At 33.4% G+C, this 22,616-nt stretch overlaps 1 protein-coding gene across 2 annotated transcripts in view; it reads right to left on the bottom strand.

Annotated features, from left to right (window-relative positions):
• Nucleotides 1-22,616, bottom strand: part of LOC132747907 (interferon-induced protein 44-like) — a 70,308-nt gene that overhangs the window by 5,952 nt on the left and 41,740 nt on the right. For both annotated transcript variants that reach the window (XM_060737437.1, XM_060737436.1), the window contains exons 4-5: nucleotides 4,194-4,334; nucleotides 3,788-3,965 (exon numbers count right to left, since the gene is read on the bottom strand). In XM_060737437.1, coding sequence (XP_060593420.1) covers nucleotides 3,788-3,965; nucleotides 4,194-4,334 — 319 coding nt within the window. The remainder of the gene's footprint in view (nucleotides 1-3,787; nucleotides 3,966-4,193; nucleotides 4,335-22,616) is intronic.

Genomic DNA, 22,616 nt, shown 5'->3' with positions numbered 1-22,616 from the left:
TGTCACAAATGTAAACCCTTAGCAGAGTTATCCAGCTATTTCACACCGGTTCGGGGTTTTGATGCGTAGGATTTTGAATGTCGGTTTGAAACAGAATTTATTAAGCATTATGACTATGATTCTGGGTGTTGTTTTAGACTTTAGAGAATTGAGTCATACATTAAAGTTTATTCAAATAGGAATTTAATGAATGAGATCGTATTGTCGATACTTAATCCACGGATTTGCAACATTGAGGTAAATGCTGAAAGACACTTAAAATCCGGAAAAAACCCGCAAGTAACCTATAGAAATCTAAAAATATCTTTGAAAACAGCCGTTACAGCAGTTTAAACTGACATACAATTTTATCGTTGGCAGTATATAAATATTTCATTAATATGCAAACAAAATATGAAAATTATGAACTTTATATCAATTGAAAAGATCAATCACTCATCTGACAAAAATAACTGACAGCGCCGGGTAATTTTTATGTGTGTGTGTTTTTCGATATTTCTAAGGAAATAAGTTTACGGGATCGTCAACGTTATCACTGCGGTACACCGTACCCCGGATATTGCCCGCTATTTGAGGAATTTAATCCCCTTTCGCGACTTTGAACGGGGAACAAAGGTAAGTTCAGTGACGATATTTAGTCATTTTGAATTTGTTTGATATAAATTTTACAGAAAAACAAATACTTCGATAATTTCTCTAGTTACTGAAACCCCAAAAATGTTGAGAAATAGCTTTGATATGTGATTAAGAGGTAAAGTTCGTCCCTTGCTCACGTGATAAATGAGCTCGGATCAGTCAAATTTTATATTTTTGTGCATATACTTCCGAATAAGAAAAACTTGAATCTAGAGATGATAATGTTGATATTGTTAATGTTCAATCAACAATAGAATCTCAGATGATAGCGCATTTTGAGAATAAATGCACATGTCAATGTACCGAGTATTGCGTTGGAGTTGCTTGCCGGTGTCACGAGTATTGCTTTTGAGTGTGACGAGTATTGGTTATAAATATCCAGTAAATGCGAGAAGAAAACACAGAGTATTTACCACATTAAATCTTAAATAATTCTTATTTTGTATACTTATTTACACTATATGTGCAGAATATGCAGGGTTCGGAGGTACTTTACTGGAAACAAATGCGGTGAGATTTTTATTCCTGCTCATTAAAAAACTCAGTCGAACGAAGTCAGCAACTTTCTGTGTAAATTTTACAAAGTTCTTGTTGCTGTCGAAGGATCAACTTTTTCAGAATTAATTAATTATAATATTATAAATAGTAACAAAATTGCATTGAAATAATATTAATGCTGCCTCAAGAATGTCAATATTAGACGGTATTGTGCAAGTGTACCAAAGGGGCGCCAGAGGGGTGTGTGCCTCCTTCTGTTTGGAGGTTTGAAGTGGGGCGGTAAAATGTTTGACTTGTGAGGGGCTAAAATGGCTTCATGTTGATCTTAAGGTAACGTGTAACCAACGTTGAAGGACCTTTTACTCTATCTCAATCCATTGAGGAGTGAGTTGCAACACCTTAAAGCATTAAAGCAACACGCCTCCAGATTCATGCTAATTTTCATGAAAATTTTGAAACTGTATTTGAATGTTTAATATTGTGATATAACCAAAAGGAAGCAATTTTTACACATTATCGTACAAGCCATGTTAATTATCAAAAAGTGATCAAAATATGCATAAATAGCCCTTACCGCGTTAGTAATGCAGTAGAAATATAGTTGTAAATGCTACAAATCAGTCATTCACCGCACATAACATGTAAAATATTACATGAATCTTGAATCATTTTACTTCTCCTAAAATGGTAGTACATATTTCTCAAGTTTGATTTTATTGAAATATTTTGATTCATCTGAAAGCATGCAGCTTTAAAATTAGTGTTGATGCGAAAAAACATTGCCATTGCCCGTTGCCATGGTAACTGGAAAGTTAAGATTGAGCATGCTGTTCCACAGGATATGGTCAAGTCAACATTTGTGCAAAGTTTGATCAATATTGAAGCATTTTTATAGTTTCATAGCAGTTTGAACTTGTGAAGGAGGTCATTCAATGACAACTGCCATTTTGTGCAATATGCTCATGAAGTAAAGGTTAAGACGATACCGGCATACTTGGATGGCATTAACCTTCGGGCATTTTTTACTAGGTGTGCCGACATGTTTCTTATGGCACACTTGCACTAAAAAACCTATAATTAATGTCATCTTATTGGGTATCCCTGATCACATTTTCTTGAGAGATGTAATTAAATATTTTTATCGTCAATTTTTATGTATCTACCCTGCTCCTGACCCTGCTCCCGACTATAAGCACGCACTTAAACGCAATCTTCATTAACACGCTTAAACTATATTTCATCCATAGTGTGATTGTCTATCAAATCGGGAATTTAATCTCTGTATGTCCGTAGAAAAAAACAGTAATAACAATGAATATGCATTGTTGAATCTAAAATATTTGAATAAATATCATAAACAGTACATTATCAGCAAAATAAACAGACGTTAAATTAGATAAAAATATCGATTTTCCATTCTAATTTGCTCATTCTGTTTTGCAATACAATGTACACTAAAGTTGGGCTATTTTGCAATACTTTGTACACTTAAAATCAATACTCGGTACACTTTCTTGTATCGTTTTGGCCTGTATCTTTTTGTACTTTCACACTATTTGCTTGAAATTTGGACTAAGCATACTTCGATTATAAATGAAAGAAATGCTCGATTCAAATATTTCTTTTCTTGTTAATATATATATAATAATTTTTAACGATTCTACAGTATCGCGTTCAGTATTTTCTAGTAAGCAGTCGATCGTTTAGGGGTAGTTTAATCAATTTCACAAATATCTGTAATACTTTGATGTCTTTTAGAGCTACAAAAATACCTCAAGATATATAAGACTCGTTGAGATAAATGAAAAAGCTAATAGTTTGGAAAAATCGTCGCAGAACTTTCCTTTGTTCCCCGTTCAAAGTCGCGAAATGGGATGAAAGTCCTCATAATATCGAGCAATATCCGGGGTACGGTATACTGCAGTGGTTATTCCTGGTCTGTTATTTTGGACAAATTTATATTCCAATAATGAGATTTAAAAAGCAATGTAAAATAATTTTTAGGAGGAAACATGGTTGAACAGAAATATCTAAAAAACTTAACAAGAAAGTGAATGAACTTAAACTTTAAGAAACCTAAGAAGAAAGTTCGTTTCCGGAACTCATTAAGTTAGTTAAAAACTAGACATGTTAACCATTTCAGAATTATGCTTTATATTAATTTACTTATTTTAAAATTGCCAATGATATTCCTAGATTTCAGTTTGTAATTTTAAAAGATCATGGCACATTTTACTTATATTCATGCCTTGCCCATTTTTTTTACAGGAAATCAAACTGATTTTCGACGGCATTTGACCGACAACAATAAGATAGGAAAATATTAATCAACTGCTTTTTGTTGTTATCTTATCGAAATTAGTACATGTATAAAAAGGGCAGCCGCACTTACATGTAGTCAGTAAACAAAATTCATTGACAGTTAAACATCGTTTTTATTTGTGTGTATAGTGACAAAATCACAAGTCAAGTTATAATATTGTATGAAGAAAGTAATATTTGTTCTGATGTTCTTATATAAATGACAAATAACGAACTGTGCCTGTTCTTAATCAGGTATTGTCAAAAAGAAAATTTAAGACAACATCAGTACTAACCATCGTTCAACGATGGATGATAATCTTTTATGAAGATAAATGCTCTCTTTACTTACGTAATTGCTTCACTGCAGTTTGTATTTCTCTTATTTTCCTGACATAGGCTGGGGGAATGCCAGTGTGCATAACATTTGCATCAACTACAAATACAACGCAATGGGTCTGATGTTCGAACTTTGGATTATCACGCCAGTGGGTCTTGTTTTCCGGTGTAATTGGGCTTCGTGGGTTAAACTAAAATTTGGAAATAATAACAGACATTAGCAATATTACAAATCAATAAGAATATTACAATGAAAATGTTAACTGTTTATGCCGTTTATGATAAGTGTACACAAAATAGTTTGTTTCTTTTACTAAACGCTCAAAGTCCATTATTTCTTTTCTAACATTTGGTCAAATAAATCAAAGCACATTATTAAAGAATTGACACTACATATCACAATTTAATTCATCAATTACCGTATAACCATCCTTAATATGCCCTTTAAGAAGAGAAACCATGTCAGCAACATTAAATCCTTCCTCAGCACTTTTTTCTAATCCCATGCAATCCCTAAGACGAAAGTTTTGGAGTAAGGAGTTATCTGTGTATTTGTCATACTGAAATGAGAAATACAAAACAACGTAGGTCTTTCACGAAGACTTGCACACGACATCATCAATTGGCTCTTTGTGTATACCTTTTATCTAAAATACGAACTTTTATGGAAATATTTTCAATTATTAATAATCAATGTCACCAGGAATTCATCAAAGAATAAGTGCAATGGGTTTTATTCTTTAACACATTTATGTATTAAATAGTTTTTTGTAGCACAACAAAATAAAAAAATACAAAAAAACCCCAAGATTCTAAACTGTTTAAATGTGTTATTATTAATATAAATCAATTTTGACATTTTGTATTTAGTGAATTAAAAGTATGTTTGATTAAATGTTACAGTTTCATGAGAACCAATCTTGGTGTACGAGGACTGCTTTACACGGTATTAAAATAGCAATTGTTTATTAAAATTCAAGACAGATCTGTATGATAGGTTTAAAATGTAAATAGAAAATTATTACTGATCATTATTTCCCTAAGTAAATATATTCCTAATTATGCTTAAACTTTAAACAGCTTCTCTTTGTCATTTGAGACATATTTTAGAAAGTTATTCAATAGTGGAACTGGACAAAATCTGACATATTAAAATATATTATGCTCGTCTTGTCGCAGTTGAAGGGGCGACCATACGAAATAACGAAAATCGACAACACGAAATAACGGTTTTTGCATTCAACAAATGCAATAACACGAAAGAACGACGAAATGCATGTTGTTGCCTTCCGCTAAGCAGGTACATACGTTTTTCACATATGCTTATTTCACTTCAATGGATCAAAATATCACTTGGATATTATTGACAATATAATCCCGGCTTTTCTGAATGTGATATAGCACTTGTCATCTCCAGGGATCACGCATTTTCTGAAAGTGATATGACAATGGTCAATTCCCGGGATCTCTGAATGTGTTTCTTTTTATTTGCCGAACCTGGTAGATCGATATTCTGACCGAAATAAAGACAAAGGTATGAATTATAAAGTATTGAACGAATATTTGATCAGTTCATATTTAATTGTTAAACCTGAAACTACCAAGGTTAAAAATAAAATTAACGACGCTGAAACGACCCTCACAGCGAGTAAAACATCAACAAAAGTAAATTCAACGACAGGGACGTTATGAAAAGCAACACCGGTTAAGTCTCCCAGTGATGTTGACTTAAACAGAATAGTCAACAATAAACATAAAAGCTTAAACTGCTTCATAGATAAGAGGAAGTGGACAAGTCCAATCTTGTTTACAAGAATGGATTCATTTATGTTGAATCAACGTTTTTATTATCAAGGTATATTATGAAAACTAAAAATGTTTCACGGGAATCCCATCATCCCAACCGGATGATGCTCCACGAATAATTTTTAAACACAGAAAGGTATACCTCTTGTGTCAGAGTTATGTCACAGACAAAGTTCAAAGTGTAAAAACAACCCAAATGTTGCGCTCAATATGGTGATCATTTCTATGAAATAGTTGTTAAATCCGACTTAAAATAACGAAGTTATGGGTCGGACACTATTTTGCTGCAAGGTCATGCTGTGACCTTGACCTTCAAGGTAGCGACCCAAATCTTGCGCACGACACGTCATCTCAATATGGTGATCATTTCTGTGAAATAGTTGTAACATCCGACTTCAAATTATGAAGTTATGGGCCGGACACGATTTTTTTGCAAGGTCATGCTGTGACCTTGACCTTCAAGGTAGCGACCCATTGTCTCAATATGGTGATCATGTCTATGAAAGAGTTGTAAAATCCGACTTCAAATAACGAAGTTATGGGCCGGACACTATTTTGCTACAAGGTCATGCTGTGACCTTGACCTTCAAGGTAGCGACCCAAATGTTGCGCAAGACACGTCAACTCAATATGGTGATCATTTCTATGAAATAGTTGTAAAATCCGACTTAAAATAACAAAGTTATGGGCCGGACACTATTTTGCTGCAAGGTCATGCTGTGACCTTGACCTTCAAGATAGCGACCCAAAAGTTACGCGCGACACGTCATCTCAATATGGTGATCATTTCTGTAAAATAGTTGTAAAATCCTACTTCAAATAACGAAGTTATGGACCGGACACTATTTTGCTACAAGGTCATGCTGTGACCTTGACCTTCAAGGTGTCACAATAGGGACTACGATGGGATACCAGGCCGACCACAATTGCTATCTAAACAACCAACAACTCAGAACAGAAAAATATATACAAATTTATTTACAGAAATGAATATTTATAAATGAAAAATTATTATATATGATAAACTACGATGATAAGTCACTGCGCAAACAAACACTATCAACGTATCTCAGTCTATTTCTCCACCGTAAAGTCTCTGTCATTATGTATCAATAAGTGGTGGCGTTGTTGAACAAAATTCGTCACAATGGCGGGCGTCTTGTATAAAATCTTATCAAGCGTAAACTGTACTTCCTACAGTGTTGCACAGTTGATAGGATCCTGAACAAGGGCATGCGTCACCCTTTAGCCATGGACATACGTGTGGAGGGCCCGTGTCATCTCGGGTGTCCTCACAAATAAGAAGCTACAAAGTATAAAACATGAAAGTTCCAGATAATCAAACATAAGGGTATAAAATAAAGTCGCCTTGAAAAGACTCGACCTTTGTCGATTTCCAATAAGAAATAACGTGCTCTGTTTGAATACAAATGTCCACTATAGTACACCATACATTCGTGAACACAAATTCAATCACTCGATAATACAGCGTTGCAATTATCAAAATCCGCAATAAGTAACACAATAAATAATCGTTTCCAAAATCATGTCCACTGAGATTCTTCGCTATGAGATACGTTAGTTTGATACGTGTATTGTACTTATAATCAAACTGATGATAAATAAAGATAAGATGAAGTAATTAATTGATTGAAAACAAATCATTAAGTACTCTCTGCATTTACATAAATTAGCACAATCACGTAGAGCCAAATCAATTATTTAACTAGATATATATACTATATATATCTATAAAATTATTCATGGTCTATATCACAATTACAATATAATCTAAAACTTCAATTAACATACATCAATAACATGTCTCCGTATAATTTTGCAATAGATGATAACACTATAATAAAAGTAGCTCTTTAAAATTTAATCTGCAAAAATTTAGAAAATTTAGAAATACAATTATTACTTGCCAAATAACTAAACCTGAATAAATAAACTAATAATTCTAATAGAAAATATATTACGAATAGCAAAAATTTATTGAAACAAAATCACTAGAAATTAAATTTTCACTTGTACAAGCTGTAAATTTTATTGACAAATATAATTTGTCTTCACCGGATAGTGACTCTGGTATAAAGTCTGCATTGCAAAACTGTCACTTAAAAGTTTAGTCAATATATAACAAAACTGAGTACTGAGCGGAAAATCAAAATCGTGCAAAACAGAAAATCGATTTGCATCGAAATAAAGCTGGGACGGCGGGAAAAATAGTTTATGTGAAATAAAGGCCCATCCTTACAAATATCAACATAAACACATATATCTGTTATAAAAAAAAATGTAACTTTCTTATATACTGGAAGGATTTTTGTGAAATAACGGCAAATGTTTAAATTGATACATTGAAAATTTATGCAAAACCATAAAATACTCTAAATAACTAATTTCACCGAAACTCTAAATTGAACAAAAGATTGATGGCAATCTCACATCAATGAATATAGAGTACAAATGACGTTCGGCGTGAAAAATATATATGCAATAGTTTACAAACGTACTTTCACTTTGTGACAGTTTACGCCGCCCTTTAATAAAAATGATAAATTTTCTTAAATACAACAAAGTGAAAACGATACAAATTGCAAAACTTAAGTAGAAATACTGTACACCAATAAATTCATAACCCACCATAAATACTGAATGAGACACTCACATAATAGCTGCTTAGAAATAATCTGCACTATGTTTTTCTCTCATCCTGATTGACTCTAATCACTGTATGGCTGCAAAGAAAGACATTCATTATGTTAGAGAGTTACTTAACTTTGCTTGTTAAGATACAAAAACGTGGTGACTTCTCTAAATAGAATTCTTTACCAAACAATATCTGTGAATTTAGAAATGGCCAAACAATCAAAGGCCCCTTCTTATAGACAAATACTATGTCTCGTTGGTACATTTTCTACTGGCATAGCAGCTACTGGAAATTTCTCCTCACTTGTTCTGAGTAATACAATCCTAATCCCAATCAAAGCATCACTCTGAATAATAAATATCGTGTAAATCTGGTAATTTCAAATGCGGACCGGATCAAATAGCCTTAAGAGTCAAAGCTTCCTGACTTTCACCCCATTCAAATACGATTTTTGAACTTTTTTGTCAAATCCCGGTCAACGAACAAAATTCTGCAAAGCTAGGATAACTTCGTCTACAGACAACCCTAAAAATGCGGACTCTCTGCTAGTCGTGGGTCTTCGTCTCCTTGAATTGCATTGAATCTTACTGAGAACAGGTTCAAATTGCTTACTACTGTCTCATCATCATGACCTAAAATTCCCAATTTTCAAAACATATGAAACATTGGACGGCTAAGCATAACACCTAGACTTCTAATTGGGTAATAACTATACAATGCATGATATCTCTGCAATGTACTGTATAGACAAATAATCAGCTATAAAACTATCTGAGTGAATCTAAATTCCTTCAAAACCTTTCTCTCAGTCTACAGCAGTTGCAGGGTCAATTGACTAACAAAAGGGGCATTTTCCGGAAGAAAAAGTCGCTTGACTGGTTTCAAAGCGGTCATAGTTTGCAATGTTCAGACAAAGGACTTGCCATATCCTTTAACTTAAGGTCAATTTTCGAAAAAATACCTAGTATTGTTAGATAATTTCAAAAATATACTGTTCATATTGGGCATGCGTCCGCATCAAATACCGTGCATTTATTGATCTGTTAATAATTTACAGACTCTATGTGTATCCTTTTCCCTGATAAGGACAATTGACTACGAAAACGGAGCATTAGAAGGTTGATACCTCCAACTCTAGCATTTTATCAACTTGCTCCTTTTACTATCTTGCTGTGAGATAAAGAAAGATAACCTTAGTCCTTACCCTGGTCTCGAGTTCAACTAATTTCATGGGCTGAAACAATGACGTATTTCCCGGGTATATCCAGTTAAACATTCCAGAAAATTTTCTTTAACAGTTGCAATCTGGTCTTAAATCTGTTGTAATCGGATTGAACCTGAACATCTTTTATGTTCTCTTACTTCTTAATGGGACTAAAATATGTACATCATGCTTGGATAAGTTTCTAAACTATCATCTTCCTCTATATCTATCATACCGTCATTTCCGCTTACAACAGTGAACTTCTTTCCATGCAACATCGTTCTGGCTGTCGAAATTTCTCTCAACATACTCCTTCAGGCAATGCTTGGCTGGAAAGTTTTTGATCTATTGTTCACTATTCTATTTCCGATATTTAATTTTCGACCTCCGGAAACTACAAATGGACCTTTCATTAAACAACAACTTATTGCGTTTTGTAGGTAAAAACCGTACTCTTACTTCTCTAAAGTTTATCTAACTTTCCTGTTTAATCCTTTCCATAACCTACTATTGATTTTCTCTAACTCCTGCTGTCTATCTTTACAGAGTACTTTCTAAGTTTTCTTGCAATCAACTACAGTACTGATAAGCTTTTCTTAACCGCATTCTCGTTTCCTGACCATACCTTCAAATTAGTTGGTTCTCTTATATTGCTACGTCCATAGAGAACAAATTAAATGTGCGAGATCAAAACTCCTGTGGAACTTGCCGATTCTCGCAAACAAACATAGCATTCAATACTTACCAATCGTAGTTCTTCACTACAACATCCCGTTCAACAATATGCTTAAAACGACATTAAATTTTCTAACTAAACATCACACGGATTGATAGCGGTGTATTTGTTCCTGTCTAAGAGACAGCAACCTACTAACCTCATCATAATCTGTGAAGTAATTGTGGATCCACAATCTGTAAGCATTTCTCGAACGATTACATCTTAATCACATACGATGTCACTAATGCTATTTCGCACTCTTCAGTCTCTATTAGCAATGCAATGCTAGGATTCGTAGCAATAGTCTACCATGTAAATATATCTGGTTCTTCCTATCTCAGTCATGTAGGGTCGATCGGACAACACTCTAACGGCACTCCTTAAAAGGATACAATCAAAGGACTTCACTAAAGTTACCTTTCTTATTTCTAACTTTAGAAATAGTATGTTTACACATATCACAAGACTGGACATATTCGTCCTAACTCTGACAGAAACCGTGGCCAATAAAAACTCCCCTAAGACTTCTAGTCACTTGTCTTCCTATAACAAGAATGTCTGCCAAAAGCGAGTCATGGCGCTAACTTTTAACACAGTCTCCCTAAGGATATCCCTTAGAATTACTACTTGCCTAACTTAACTCACATGTTGCCTGCGTAACTATCTAAAACCCATCTATCCTGGACTAAACTCACTTGACCTTACCTCTACAGTTTCTAACGTATAAGTTCCTCCTTGGCCTTTCCCCCCCTTTGTTTTTCCCCCCCTAACAATCCATAGCTATACCATCCTGCCGCTGCTCTCTCTACAAACTTAAATTAGTGATGTCTAAATATCTTGTGAAGGAACTTAAGTCTTCTTGAGTCTTTAACTTTCTCTCTGTCGATCTTGTTTTACTGCTGAAGCTAACTTACCAAAATTTGGGTTCTCAAGCCCCTCTAAATGTACCGATATACATCATTTGTAGGATTATCTACACATAGGCTTCACAGTACCATGTAAATGGGACATCAAGATCAATAACGCCATGTTAATCTGTGTCACTACCAGAATGTACTACTCGTCTGACTTCCCGTATATTATTTGCATCTACAAATTCCTCGTATATGAACATGTCACATCCGTATCTCTCATGCAACTATAGGTTACCATTACATATCTTTAGTTTCGACATGGAATTAATAGTACTGTCCCACTCGTCAAAATCCCAAGTTCTATCAAACTATACTTACTATCATGATCTCCAGAAATTGAATCTACACTCTATTTCTCCTCTACCATCTACTCCACCTCTAATAAACTCCTCGCCTCTATACATCTGTAATAGTTATCCATTCTTTGATCAGGAGTCGTTTCTATGTTTTTCCGCGCGTTACTGTTTATTTGTAGCCTTATTTCTAACAGAAATCTGTATGCCTAAACGACCATATGTGCATTTATAAACTTCATAAAAAGCTGAGATGCCACATATAAGTCTAATACGTTACCTCATCTGCATACGATAACATATCTGATTTCTTCTACAGGTCTACTCGTCAGTGCATAAGCGCTTAACTTCTTTCTTAATACATGACTCACTACATATTTCGACCTCCCTAGGTCTCTCGGCAACCAAATCTGCATCTTCCGCTACTTCACGGCTGAAAACAACTTCTTACTACTGGGAGGGTTCTGATTATATGTTTCTCTATTGCGATCATCTAAAATATTGATCGCTTAATATGAATCTACACTTTATCTATCTCTCTGCCACTTATTCAATCTTAGCCAACCATCTAGTATCAGAAATTCAGCAGGACATATCCAAAAAGTCTCATTTCACGGCGCCGTTGTCAGTCTAAACTTCTTCTTTACCCATCATCAGTCACTCAACACTGCTTAACAAAGCAATCTTTCAGTTATATAATCCGTCCATCTCTAATGAAGCTAACAAATACCCCCAGCATACCTTTTAAAAAAAAGGTAAAGTTTAGGTGACACATTTCATGTTCCCAATTCGAGCGACCCAACAGTTTCATAAACATTCAAATACGCATCCATAGAATCCAATCTTTCGTTCAATTGAGTATCTTAATTAACATTACTTACCTCTCTTACTAACATATCTAAACTCTATCTTCATCCTTTTTCTGATCTAACTTCTAGCGGTCTGCTCCTTTCTCCTTCCAAATGACGAGCATATCTACCACTCTCCTTGCACACTACCTCATTATTAATTCTCTCTTTCCATTCATTCTATCTAATCTCCTCTAGAAATCGACTTTATAATCTACTTCTTCTTTTGCTAACCTACGCTTATCTAATTCTACCTATCCTCTCATTTCTAACCCTAATAGTCTCTCTGCACGTCCTGGCTTGCCTCTTTAACAAGTTCTCAAAAGCTCATCTGTAATACCCTAACTCCTGACGCTATTCCTTCATCAACCATTACACGTAGTCATCTTGACTTATAAGTATATTTCCTTACACTTGACATACTACTACAACAACTAGGATACAAGTAAAATCTTAACTCGTAGGTAGAACATGATATTTCAAAGTATCATTAAAGGTAACACTACAATCTTAAATACATAAAATCTATATCAATAAGTGCAATTGGTGCACTATAACACTGACACCTCAGTGTATTAACACCATATTTTTTAAACGCATTATCACTCTATCTAGCGCTATAATGCAAAATGTACTTCACTACACAGTAAAAATAAACATGTAACATATACTTCTAAAATTATCCTCATCACTACAACACTAAGTTCAACCATTAAGTATCTACAAGGTTGTATTAATTACATCTTAGGTACATAGACATAGCGCAATAATTAAAACTGTTCAAAAATACTTTAAACTTCAAAGTCCAAACTACGACCAAAACTCAATGTCGCGTAGCACTGTACCCCACAGTGCAATAATATAAAAGCGTATATGGCCAGTTTCAATATACTACAGACACAAAGTAACCACAAAGTTAAAATTGTAAATTGACACAATAATTAAAATGTTCACTAGATAACAGACACAGTTTCTTTATCTTAGAAAAAGTACACAAGGCGGGTAGTCCCTTACATTGCAGAGTGTATGTGTGATATATGTGTACTTCCGGTGTTTTACCGAAAGGTCACTTTCAGATTACAAAAACTGGTGTCTCATCATTAAAGTGACACCTAAAAGGAGGAAAATGGAACGAACTCACCTAAAATCGTCCAAACGTCCACTGTCTGGTCTGTTGTGGCTGTTTATAACCTCTCAGCTGGATAGCTGTCACGCACACAAGTCCGTTTCATTTGTACCCGGTATCAATCTGAAAATGTTAACAAATTATAATCACACTAAATATATAAAAATAAAAAAAAAAAATTAAAAGTGATACAAAATTTAACTACCTTTAAGTAAACTAAAGTAAACTTTTAATTGTAAATAAAACTTTTACTTAAAATAAAAACCAAAGTTTCTAGTGTTAGCTATATAACCTAGCTGCAGTAAAATGAGTGTGGTTTGTTTCAAATAACAACTCTAGTCAACCGGTATCCAATCACGTCGAGGTCACCAAAATGTCGCAATAGGGACTACGATGGGATACCAGGCCGACCACAATTGCTATCTAAACAACCAACAACTCAGAACAGAAAAATATATACAAATTTATTTACAGAAATGAATATTTATAAATGAAAAATTATTATATATGATAAACTACGATGATAAGTCACTGCGCAAACAAACACTATCAACGTATCTCAGTCTATTTCTCCCGTAAAGTCTCTGTCATTATGTATCAATAAAGTGGTGGCGTTGTTGAACAAAAATTCGTCACAATGGCGGCGTCTTGTATAAAATCTTATCAAGCGTAACTGTACTTCCTACAGTGTTGGCACAGTTGATAGGATCCTGAACAAGGGCATGCGTCACCCTTTAGCCATGGACATACGTGTGGAGGGCCCGTGTCAATCTTCGGGGTGTCCTCAAATAAGAAGCTACAAAGTATTAAAACATGATAAGTTCCATGATAATCAAACATAAGGTATAATAAAAGTCCCTTGGAAAAGACTCGACCTTTGTCGATTTCCAATAAAAGTAACGTGCTTGCTTTGAATAAACAAAATGTCCACTATAGTACACCATACATTCCGTGGAACAAAAATTCAATCACATCCGCATAATACTGCGTTGCAAATATATTCAAATATACGCCACATAATAACCACCAATAAATAAACGTCTTCCAAAATCATGCCACTGAAGATCTTCTCTAGAGATACGTTAGTTTTTGATACGTTGTATTTATTAATAACAAAAAAACTGATGATAAATGAAATGAAGTAAGATGTAAGATGATAAACGTAAATTAAATTGATTGAAACAAAATCATTACGATACTGCAGCATTTTACATAAAATTGCACAAATACGAGGTAGAACCATAATAAATTATTTATGACTAGATATATATAATATATAATATATATATATAGATATATTATATATATATATATCTATAAAATATTTCATGGCTCTTATACAATTACAATATAATTAAAACTTCAATTAAACATACATCAATTAACATGTCTCGGTATAAATTTGCAATAGCGAAAGCACTAGGAATAAAAAAGAGCTTTTTTAAAATTTAATCTGCAAAAATTTAGAAAATTTAGAAAACAATAAATTACTGCCAAATAACTAAACCTGAATCAAATAAACTATAATTCTAAATAGAAAATAGTATTTACGAAATAGCAAAAATTTATGAAACAAAATCACAGAAAATTAAATTTACCTTGTACAAGCTGTATTTTATGACAAATATAATTTGTCTGTTGTCACCGTCATAGTGACCTGTATAACGTCCAGTGCATTGCAATATGTCACTTAAAATTTAGTCATATATATAGCAAACTACTGAGTACTGAGCGGAAAAACAAATCGTGCGCAAAAACATGAAAAATCGATTTGCACGAAATAAAGCTGGGACGGCGGGAAAAATAGTTATGTGAAAATAAAGGCCCCCGTCCTTCAAATACAGACATAAATAACATATATCTGGTTCATAAAAACAAATGCTAATTTCTTATTACTGAAAGGATTTTTGTGAAATAAACGGCAAAATGTTTAAATTGATACATGGAAATTTATGCAAACCATAAAAATACTCTAAATAATAATTTCACCCGAAAACTCTAAATTGAACAAAAGATGATGCAATCTCACATCAATGAATATAGAGTAAAAATGAGGTTCGGCGTGAAAATATAATGCAATATTTTACAAACGTACTTTCACTTTGTGACACAAGGTAGCGACCCAAATGTTGCGCAAGACACGTCAACTCAATATGGTGACAATATCTGTGAAATAGTTGTTACATCCGACTTGAAATAAAAAAGTTATGGGCCGGACACTATTTTGCTGCAAGGTCATGCTGTGACCTTGACCTTCAAGGTAGCGATCCAAATGTTGCGCGCGACACGTCATCTCAATATGGTGATCATTTCTGTGAAATAGTTTTAAAATCCGACTTCAAATAATGAAGTTATTGACCTGACACAATTTTGCTGCAAGGTCATGCTGTGACCTTGACCTTCAAGGTAGCGACCAAAATGTTGCACGCGACACGTCGTCTTAATATGGTGATCATTTCTGTGAACTAGTTTTAAAATCTGATTTCAAATAACAAAGTTGTTCGGGGAGCATAACAAATGTTCACAGAAATCTTCCCATGCATTGGTTACCAACAGTAAACTGGTAAAGTTGGCAAACTTATAAAAATAATTAAATCACCGCCCGCATGTCCACATGCTTCTTTGTGACAGAATAAAGACTACTTCTCATTTGGTTCAATATGCAAACAAAAAATGTCGAATGACACATATGCCCCCCTTTCCAGCCGTTGACTCACATAATTGGTAATTTTTTTTCAGTTACCGAAAAAGAAAAATAATGACCTACTTATTATAACCAATCAATATGTGAAACATAAAGACTTGACCTTTGAACTAGTGACCCCATAATGACTAAAATATGTGAAATATGACGACTGTGATAAAAATTCTAGGTAATTAGCGAATTCATATTTACATTTAAGGCCCCTGTGATCTGAACTTTTAATCTAGTGATCCTAAAATCAATAGGGGTCATCTTGTACAAAGGGCTAATCAATATGTGAAATACGAAGAATCTGTGATAAATTGTTTTCAAGATAATGAGCGTAATTCATCGTGAAATTTAAGGCACATGTGACCTTGACCGTTAACCAAGTTACCCCCAAATAAATAGAAGTCACCTACTAGTTATGACTAATCAGTATATAACATATGAAGACTTTGTCAAAAATGGTTTAAGATAATAAATGGAAACCATTCTGAAATTTAAGGCCCCTGTGACATTGACCTTTGAATTATTGACCCCAAAATCTATAGGGGCCATCTGGTTATGACGAACCATTATATAAAAAAAGAAGGCTTTGTGATTAATAGCTTTCAAGATGATTAGCAAAAACCATACTACTACTCAAGGCCCTGTGACCTTGTCCTTTGACCTAGTGACCCGAAAGTCAAAAGGTGTCATAATCTTGTTATGACTTATCAGTATGTGATAAAAACCTTTCAAAATAATGAGCAGACACAATTCTTACATTTAAAGCCCCTGCGACCCTGACCTTTGATCGTGAGATTCCAAACTTAAAAGAGGTCATCTACTGGTTATGACCAATAAGTATATTAAGTATGAAAACTTTGTAATAGATAGTTTCCAAGATAATGAGCGGAAACCCTTCTGACATTTAAAGACCCTGTGACCTTGACCTTTGATTTAGTGACCCCGACATCAATAGAGTTTATCTACTACATATTGCTATTTAATATGTGAAATAGAAAGTATTTGTGATAAATATTTTCCAAGATAATGAAGAGAAGCCATTCTGACATTTAAGGATCCCGTGACCTTGACCTTTGGTATTTGTGAAATACGAAGAATTTGTGATGCATAGTTTTTAAGATTATCATCAGAAACAATTCTTATATTAAAGGATCCTGTGACTTTGGCCTTTGACCTAGTGACCTCAAAATCAATAGATGTCATTAACAAGTTATAAGTAATATTAAGACTTTGTGATCAATAGTTTTCAAGATTATCAGCGAAAACCATTCTGGCATTAACAGCTGCTGTGACCTTGACCTTTTTCTTAGTGACCCCAAAATCATTATGGGTTATGTGCTAGTTAAAACAACTCAGTATGTGAAATATCAGACTTTGTGATTAATAGTTAAGAAAACAGCGGGAACCATGTGGTCTACCGACTGACAGACCGACCAACTGACCTACCGACCGACAGAGACATTAGCAAAACAATATACAATAAAGCATAAAAATAAAATGAAGCAATGACCTTGTTTTTCCTTAATGTCGTGTGCTTGAATCTACACACGAGAAAATTTAAGTTGTGAATCAGACCAATTGATTTTGTTACCATAGAAAGTGTTCAGTGTTAATAAATTTCACACAAGATTTGGTAAGAAACTTCTACATGAAAAAAATGAAACTCATTAACAGGCAAAATTATCAAAATTGTTTACTAATGAAGGTTATCAAATTCAAATAAATACTAAGATTAATATATAATTTATGCAAATTATGTGAGTATGTGATTTACTCACCATTGATTAAGAGATTGATGAATTTAGTCAAGAATCAAGGTTGTCTATAGCTTGTCATATTCCGAGATCCTTTCAGTAAATGACTTTTTGAAGAGGGCATGGTTCCCCCTTTTTATTCAGTTCCCAAATCAACACCAGGTGATCGAACAGTTATTCTGGTTTTCAATTGTGCTTACAGACAAATAAGTATTGGCCCGTCTAGTTATAAATAAGTAGAATTTAAATGGAAAAAACATCAAGTTTTTGACACGGTTTTGCCCATGGGATTTAGGTCACCTGCTCATATTTTTCAGAGGGTCACTAATGCATAATGCATAATTGTGGATTAGCCGTATTGAATTATTTAGATGACTTTGCTGGTGTTTAAAGTACAGAAGTGTCAACATTTGCTTTCACACTTCATAGACAGTTATTTATTAAAAGTGATATTGATGAGACTGTCCTCCCTCTGATTTAAGATTTCTTGAGGGATTCTTAAAATATGGCCATGCAGGTCAAAGTGCATAGGTTTACAGAGATGAATTGATTATGGGGAATGGTCTGAGATAGATCAGTTTTTTAATTCAGTTAGTTGTTTATCTGATTTTGGGGGAATCTCTCAGGGGTTCTTTAAAAGTGAATTTCCTACATTCATATTAGACAAAAATTTGAGCATAACTTGTCTAGAAATGCTGGTTTTAGTGGTTTGTTTGAAGCTATGGGTTTCGGATATAAGTAAAAGAAAGATGGTCATCTTTTGTGATAACTAAGCAGTTTGTATAGTTATAAATTCTGGTATGGCTAGAAATATTTTCTTGCAATAATGTTTGAGGGAAATTTGTTTTATAACATCAATTTATGAAATTCAAATTAAAGCAGTTCATTTGAACAGTGAGGAGGATAGATTGGCTGATTGTCTTTTGACTGGCATTCGTATGATTCTTTTGAAAATAAATTTTATAGGCAAGTTACAAGAACATTTTGTTGAAGAGAGTCATTTTGAATTTTTATTTGACTGGTAATTTAATTTTACCTTTCAGCTTTGGAATATAAGAAATTAAAGAAAAATTTAACGATTTCAACATTTTCTGCCTTTGCGAGAGGAACTAATAGAAATTTACGTATTCAAAGGGAAAGTTTTATTTTGTTTTGTTTGTTCTTTATTTTTTCTAACTTACCAGCTTCAACTAATACTCTCAAATTGTATGGACAATATTTAAATTCTTTAGATCCTTTAAAACAGTCAACTTTACATTTTTGTTTGGGTTTTAGCAGATATCATATCAACAATTATTTATTGAATTTTACTTTGCGGGTTTATCAAGGCAGAACCTATTACTTTAGATATTCTTTTAAAAAGTTTATGAGAATTTAGATTTTTCTGCTAATCAGTCAAATAAGATCTAATGGTGTTTATTTTTCATCGCCTTGTTCTTGCTAGAAAGTCCACTTAAGTTCCTACTTCAACATCCAATATTGAGTATGGCAAATATTTGAAATTAGAGAATGTTCAGTATTTTGGGCATTATATTTTGGTTCCTTCCACTTGACTAAAACTATACTAAAGTTTCAAGCTCATCGATTATGTCTTGTTTCGGCCTTTGAAAATGTTATGAAGTTAAAATAAATCATTTCAGAGATGCATTGTTGAAACTTCCTAATAGAACATGTATCACATATTACTTGTTTCAGTTTAAACTGAGATCTTGCATTAAAACTATAGGTCTGAATCCTGTCAGTTTTTTTACACATTCTTTTCGTTAAGGGCTACATTGGCATTTCAGTCAAACATTCCCCCTGAGCATATTCAATTTCTTTGGGATTAGGAAATCGGATGCATATAAAGGTTATTAAGAATTAAACTGGTCAGATAAAGCTAAAATTTTGAAAAATGTGTTACAGCAATCAATTTTTATGATGGACAATTATTATTATTACAGGTCTACAAGCCCTACAAAAATTCAATATTTTTGTGACAGTTCGAAATTTGAATAACCTATCAATAGATGTAAGATATGCACCTTCTTTAAAAGCTTTTAAAAGTAAAGTTATGCCGGTCCGTGACGCTAAGCCGCTAATTTTTACAGCGGATCACGAATAGCACAGGTCTTATATGCTAGGCGTCTCGTGAATTGTAGCAAAATAAATCATCACTTTTTCATTCGTAATATAGTAATCGCCCCTTTGCCATTGTGGAAAATCCGAAAACAATTATCACTCTCTCCTCGGATGTCACTTTTATAGTTTCCACCGTACATGCCTTCTTACAAAAGTACGTCGAATAATTCAAAATGTCTCCCTCCATACTCTCCTGTTTGGGGATGCTTCTCTCTCTCTCTCAATCTGATAATGTGGAGTTATTTCTGGCCGTCCATAAATACATAATGGATAGTGGGAAGGTTGCTCATTTTCAGCTATTATACTGTCTATGTGTTAAAAAAATCATTTGTTTCCAAAACTCTTAGCGTTGGTTTTAATCTTAATCTCCCTTCTTCTCTTATTCTTTCTATAAGTTTTTTTTCTCTAATAATATATTATACTGAAATATTTAACAATTATTTATATTGTAAGTGCCTTACCACAAAACCTAGATTTGTGATTTTTATCTTTTTGATATACAATCAATTGAGCGGTTGTGGTACACTTTTGTAATATGCCCTTTACTTGTTCATCAACGAGCCATGAATTATTTTTATTGAAATTTATTAATTATGGAGATTGCCTTTAATAAGCACCTAGTGCTTCCGTCAAAATCCATTTTTGCCTGTATTATGTTATTATGGTTGTTAAAATGTATGTATTATGTCTGATTATATCTGATGCAATATATGCAATAAATATGTTTAAACTATTTTCATTTCTGTTAAAAATTGTTATATCTAGTTTATTTCATGCTTTCCAGTGTTTTATTGTAATATATCAAATGATTATATTCTGGTAATCCACTTGTGAAATTTATCAAATATAATTATCACTGTAGCCGAACTATATCTGAATGCGGATGAAAAGAAAATCATAACTAAATGGAATAACAGGCAGAAATAAATGTCGTCATGCGTAAATTTTGCTTCTTTAGGAATAGAAAGTCGATGTCACCATACATCATGTTGAAAATGTAACAAAGTTAGAGAAATTTAACAGAACTATATTTCAAAATTGATGATGTGACGTCATGATGTGATGACGTCAAAAAGGAGAATGCGCGACGTTACGCGGCAAAATCAGTAAAAAATACTTAAAATCACTTAAAAGCATGAAATAAAAAGAAAATTTATTTGTTTTACATAAAAGATTGAAATATATTTCATTCGTGAACACCAGCTATTATATTTACACTCGGGGCTTACGCCACTCGTGAAAATATTGCATCTGGTGTTCACTCAGTGAAATTATATTTCAATCTTACATGCAAAACAAACAAATATCCTCTATTTGGCTGTGTTTCCTTAACATTTCATAATTAAAAATGGGAATTATTCAATCGAAAAAAAAATACATATCAATCAAAAATAAATATAAATGAACGATAAAACTGTCAACATTTCATATCATACGACAAAAGGCATAAAACGATCAATAATGTAACGGTTATACATAAAAAAGCGGTCAATTCACGGCGATTTTTCTTTAGGCCATTCAGGGACCCTCCCTGAGCATGCTTAGCGGAAGGCAACAAAGCGCAGAAACGACAATAACGTTTCTTCGATCTTTCGTATTAAGGCACCTTTGTAATGCACTGGCGACAGATCTAGATAACGCCAAATATAGGGCGCCAACACGCCAAATATGGGGCTACAATACGATATTTTTATATTCGTGTAGTCGCATTAATATCTAGTACCGTCGTGATGACGCTTTAAAAGGGGCCGCCACTAAGTACCGACAAAACGATAAAATCGAGTATTTATATTGTTGTCGTTCTTTCGTGTTGTCTACCCTTCAACAGTGACAGAAGGAAGTAACGACATTGCTGAAATCACTCACCATAATTTGAAATGGTAAATACTTTTTAAATATAAACAGAGAAGATATGTTGTGTTTTAACTTTACACACTACACACTACAGATAGCCACACTATGATAAACTTGTGTCAATAAAACAAGACCTGGCATATTTTAAGAATAGACCAAAATGATTTGAAGAATTTACAAGCCTTAATAAATTTCTGCAAAAAAGTATTTTACCCAAAGATGAACATAGTATATCTATAAAAATCAACTGCAACATTATTCTTGTGCCAGTACAAGCCGGTGTGATTAATATTCAATCATAAATATAGGCTATACTAGTAATAATGAAAATCTCTTCTTCGCAAAATAAAACATGCATTGGCAGTACCATTATAGAAAGAGAACTACACAAACACAAAAAAGAGTGACAATATGACCATTTTTGCTGTAAAGTAGAGTTTAGAGAGTAATACGTTTTAAACGATTGACTATTATAATGTTGATCGACAAATAATTGATGATGAAAAATTTGTATGATACATTATAGAAACTACATATCTTATAAAAAGACTGCCACATTCTTTATAAGAACTGAGCGTTACTTAAGAAATAATATCGGTCTCAGCGATATTATCGGCTATTTAACACAGGTTTTGAGTTTTGATGCGTAGGAATTGACCACGAAGGCCTGAGTGGTAAATTGTTTCGCATCAAAACGACAAACCAATGTTCAATAGCCGATCAATACCGCTCAAGCCAATATTATTTCGATTCTAACAAGATAAAATAAGGAAGATCATTTAAGTTAATTTTTCAATAACTTCCAGTGCCGATTTGCTTATAACGCTGTTTGATTTCGCACCCTACTGTTGCT

Source organism: Ruditapes philippinarum, unplaced genomic scaffold (assembly GCF_026571515.1).
Source record: "Ruditapes philippinarum isolate M1 unplaced genomic scaffold, ASM2657151v2 ctg3795_1_1_1_1, whole genome shotgun sequence".
Lineage (NCBI taxonomy): Eukaryota > Metazoa > Mollusca > Bivalvia > Venerida > Veneridae > Ruditapes > Ruditapes philippinarum.
Note: the sequence above shows the minus strand (reverse complement) of the source record. Positions and strands in the feature narration are given on the sequence as shown.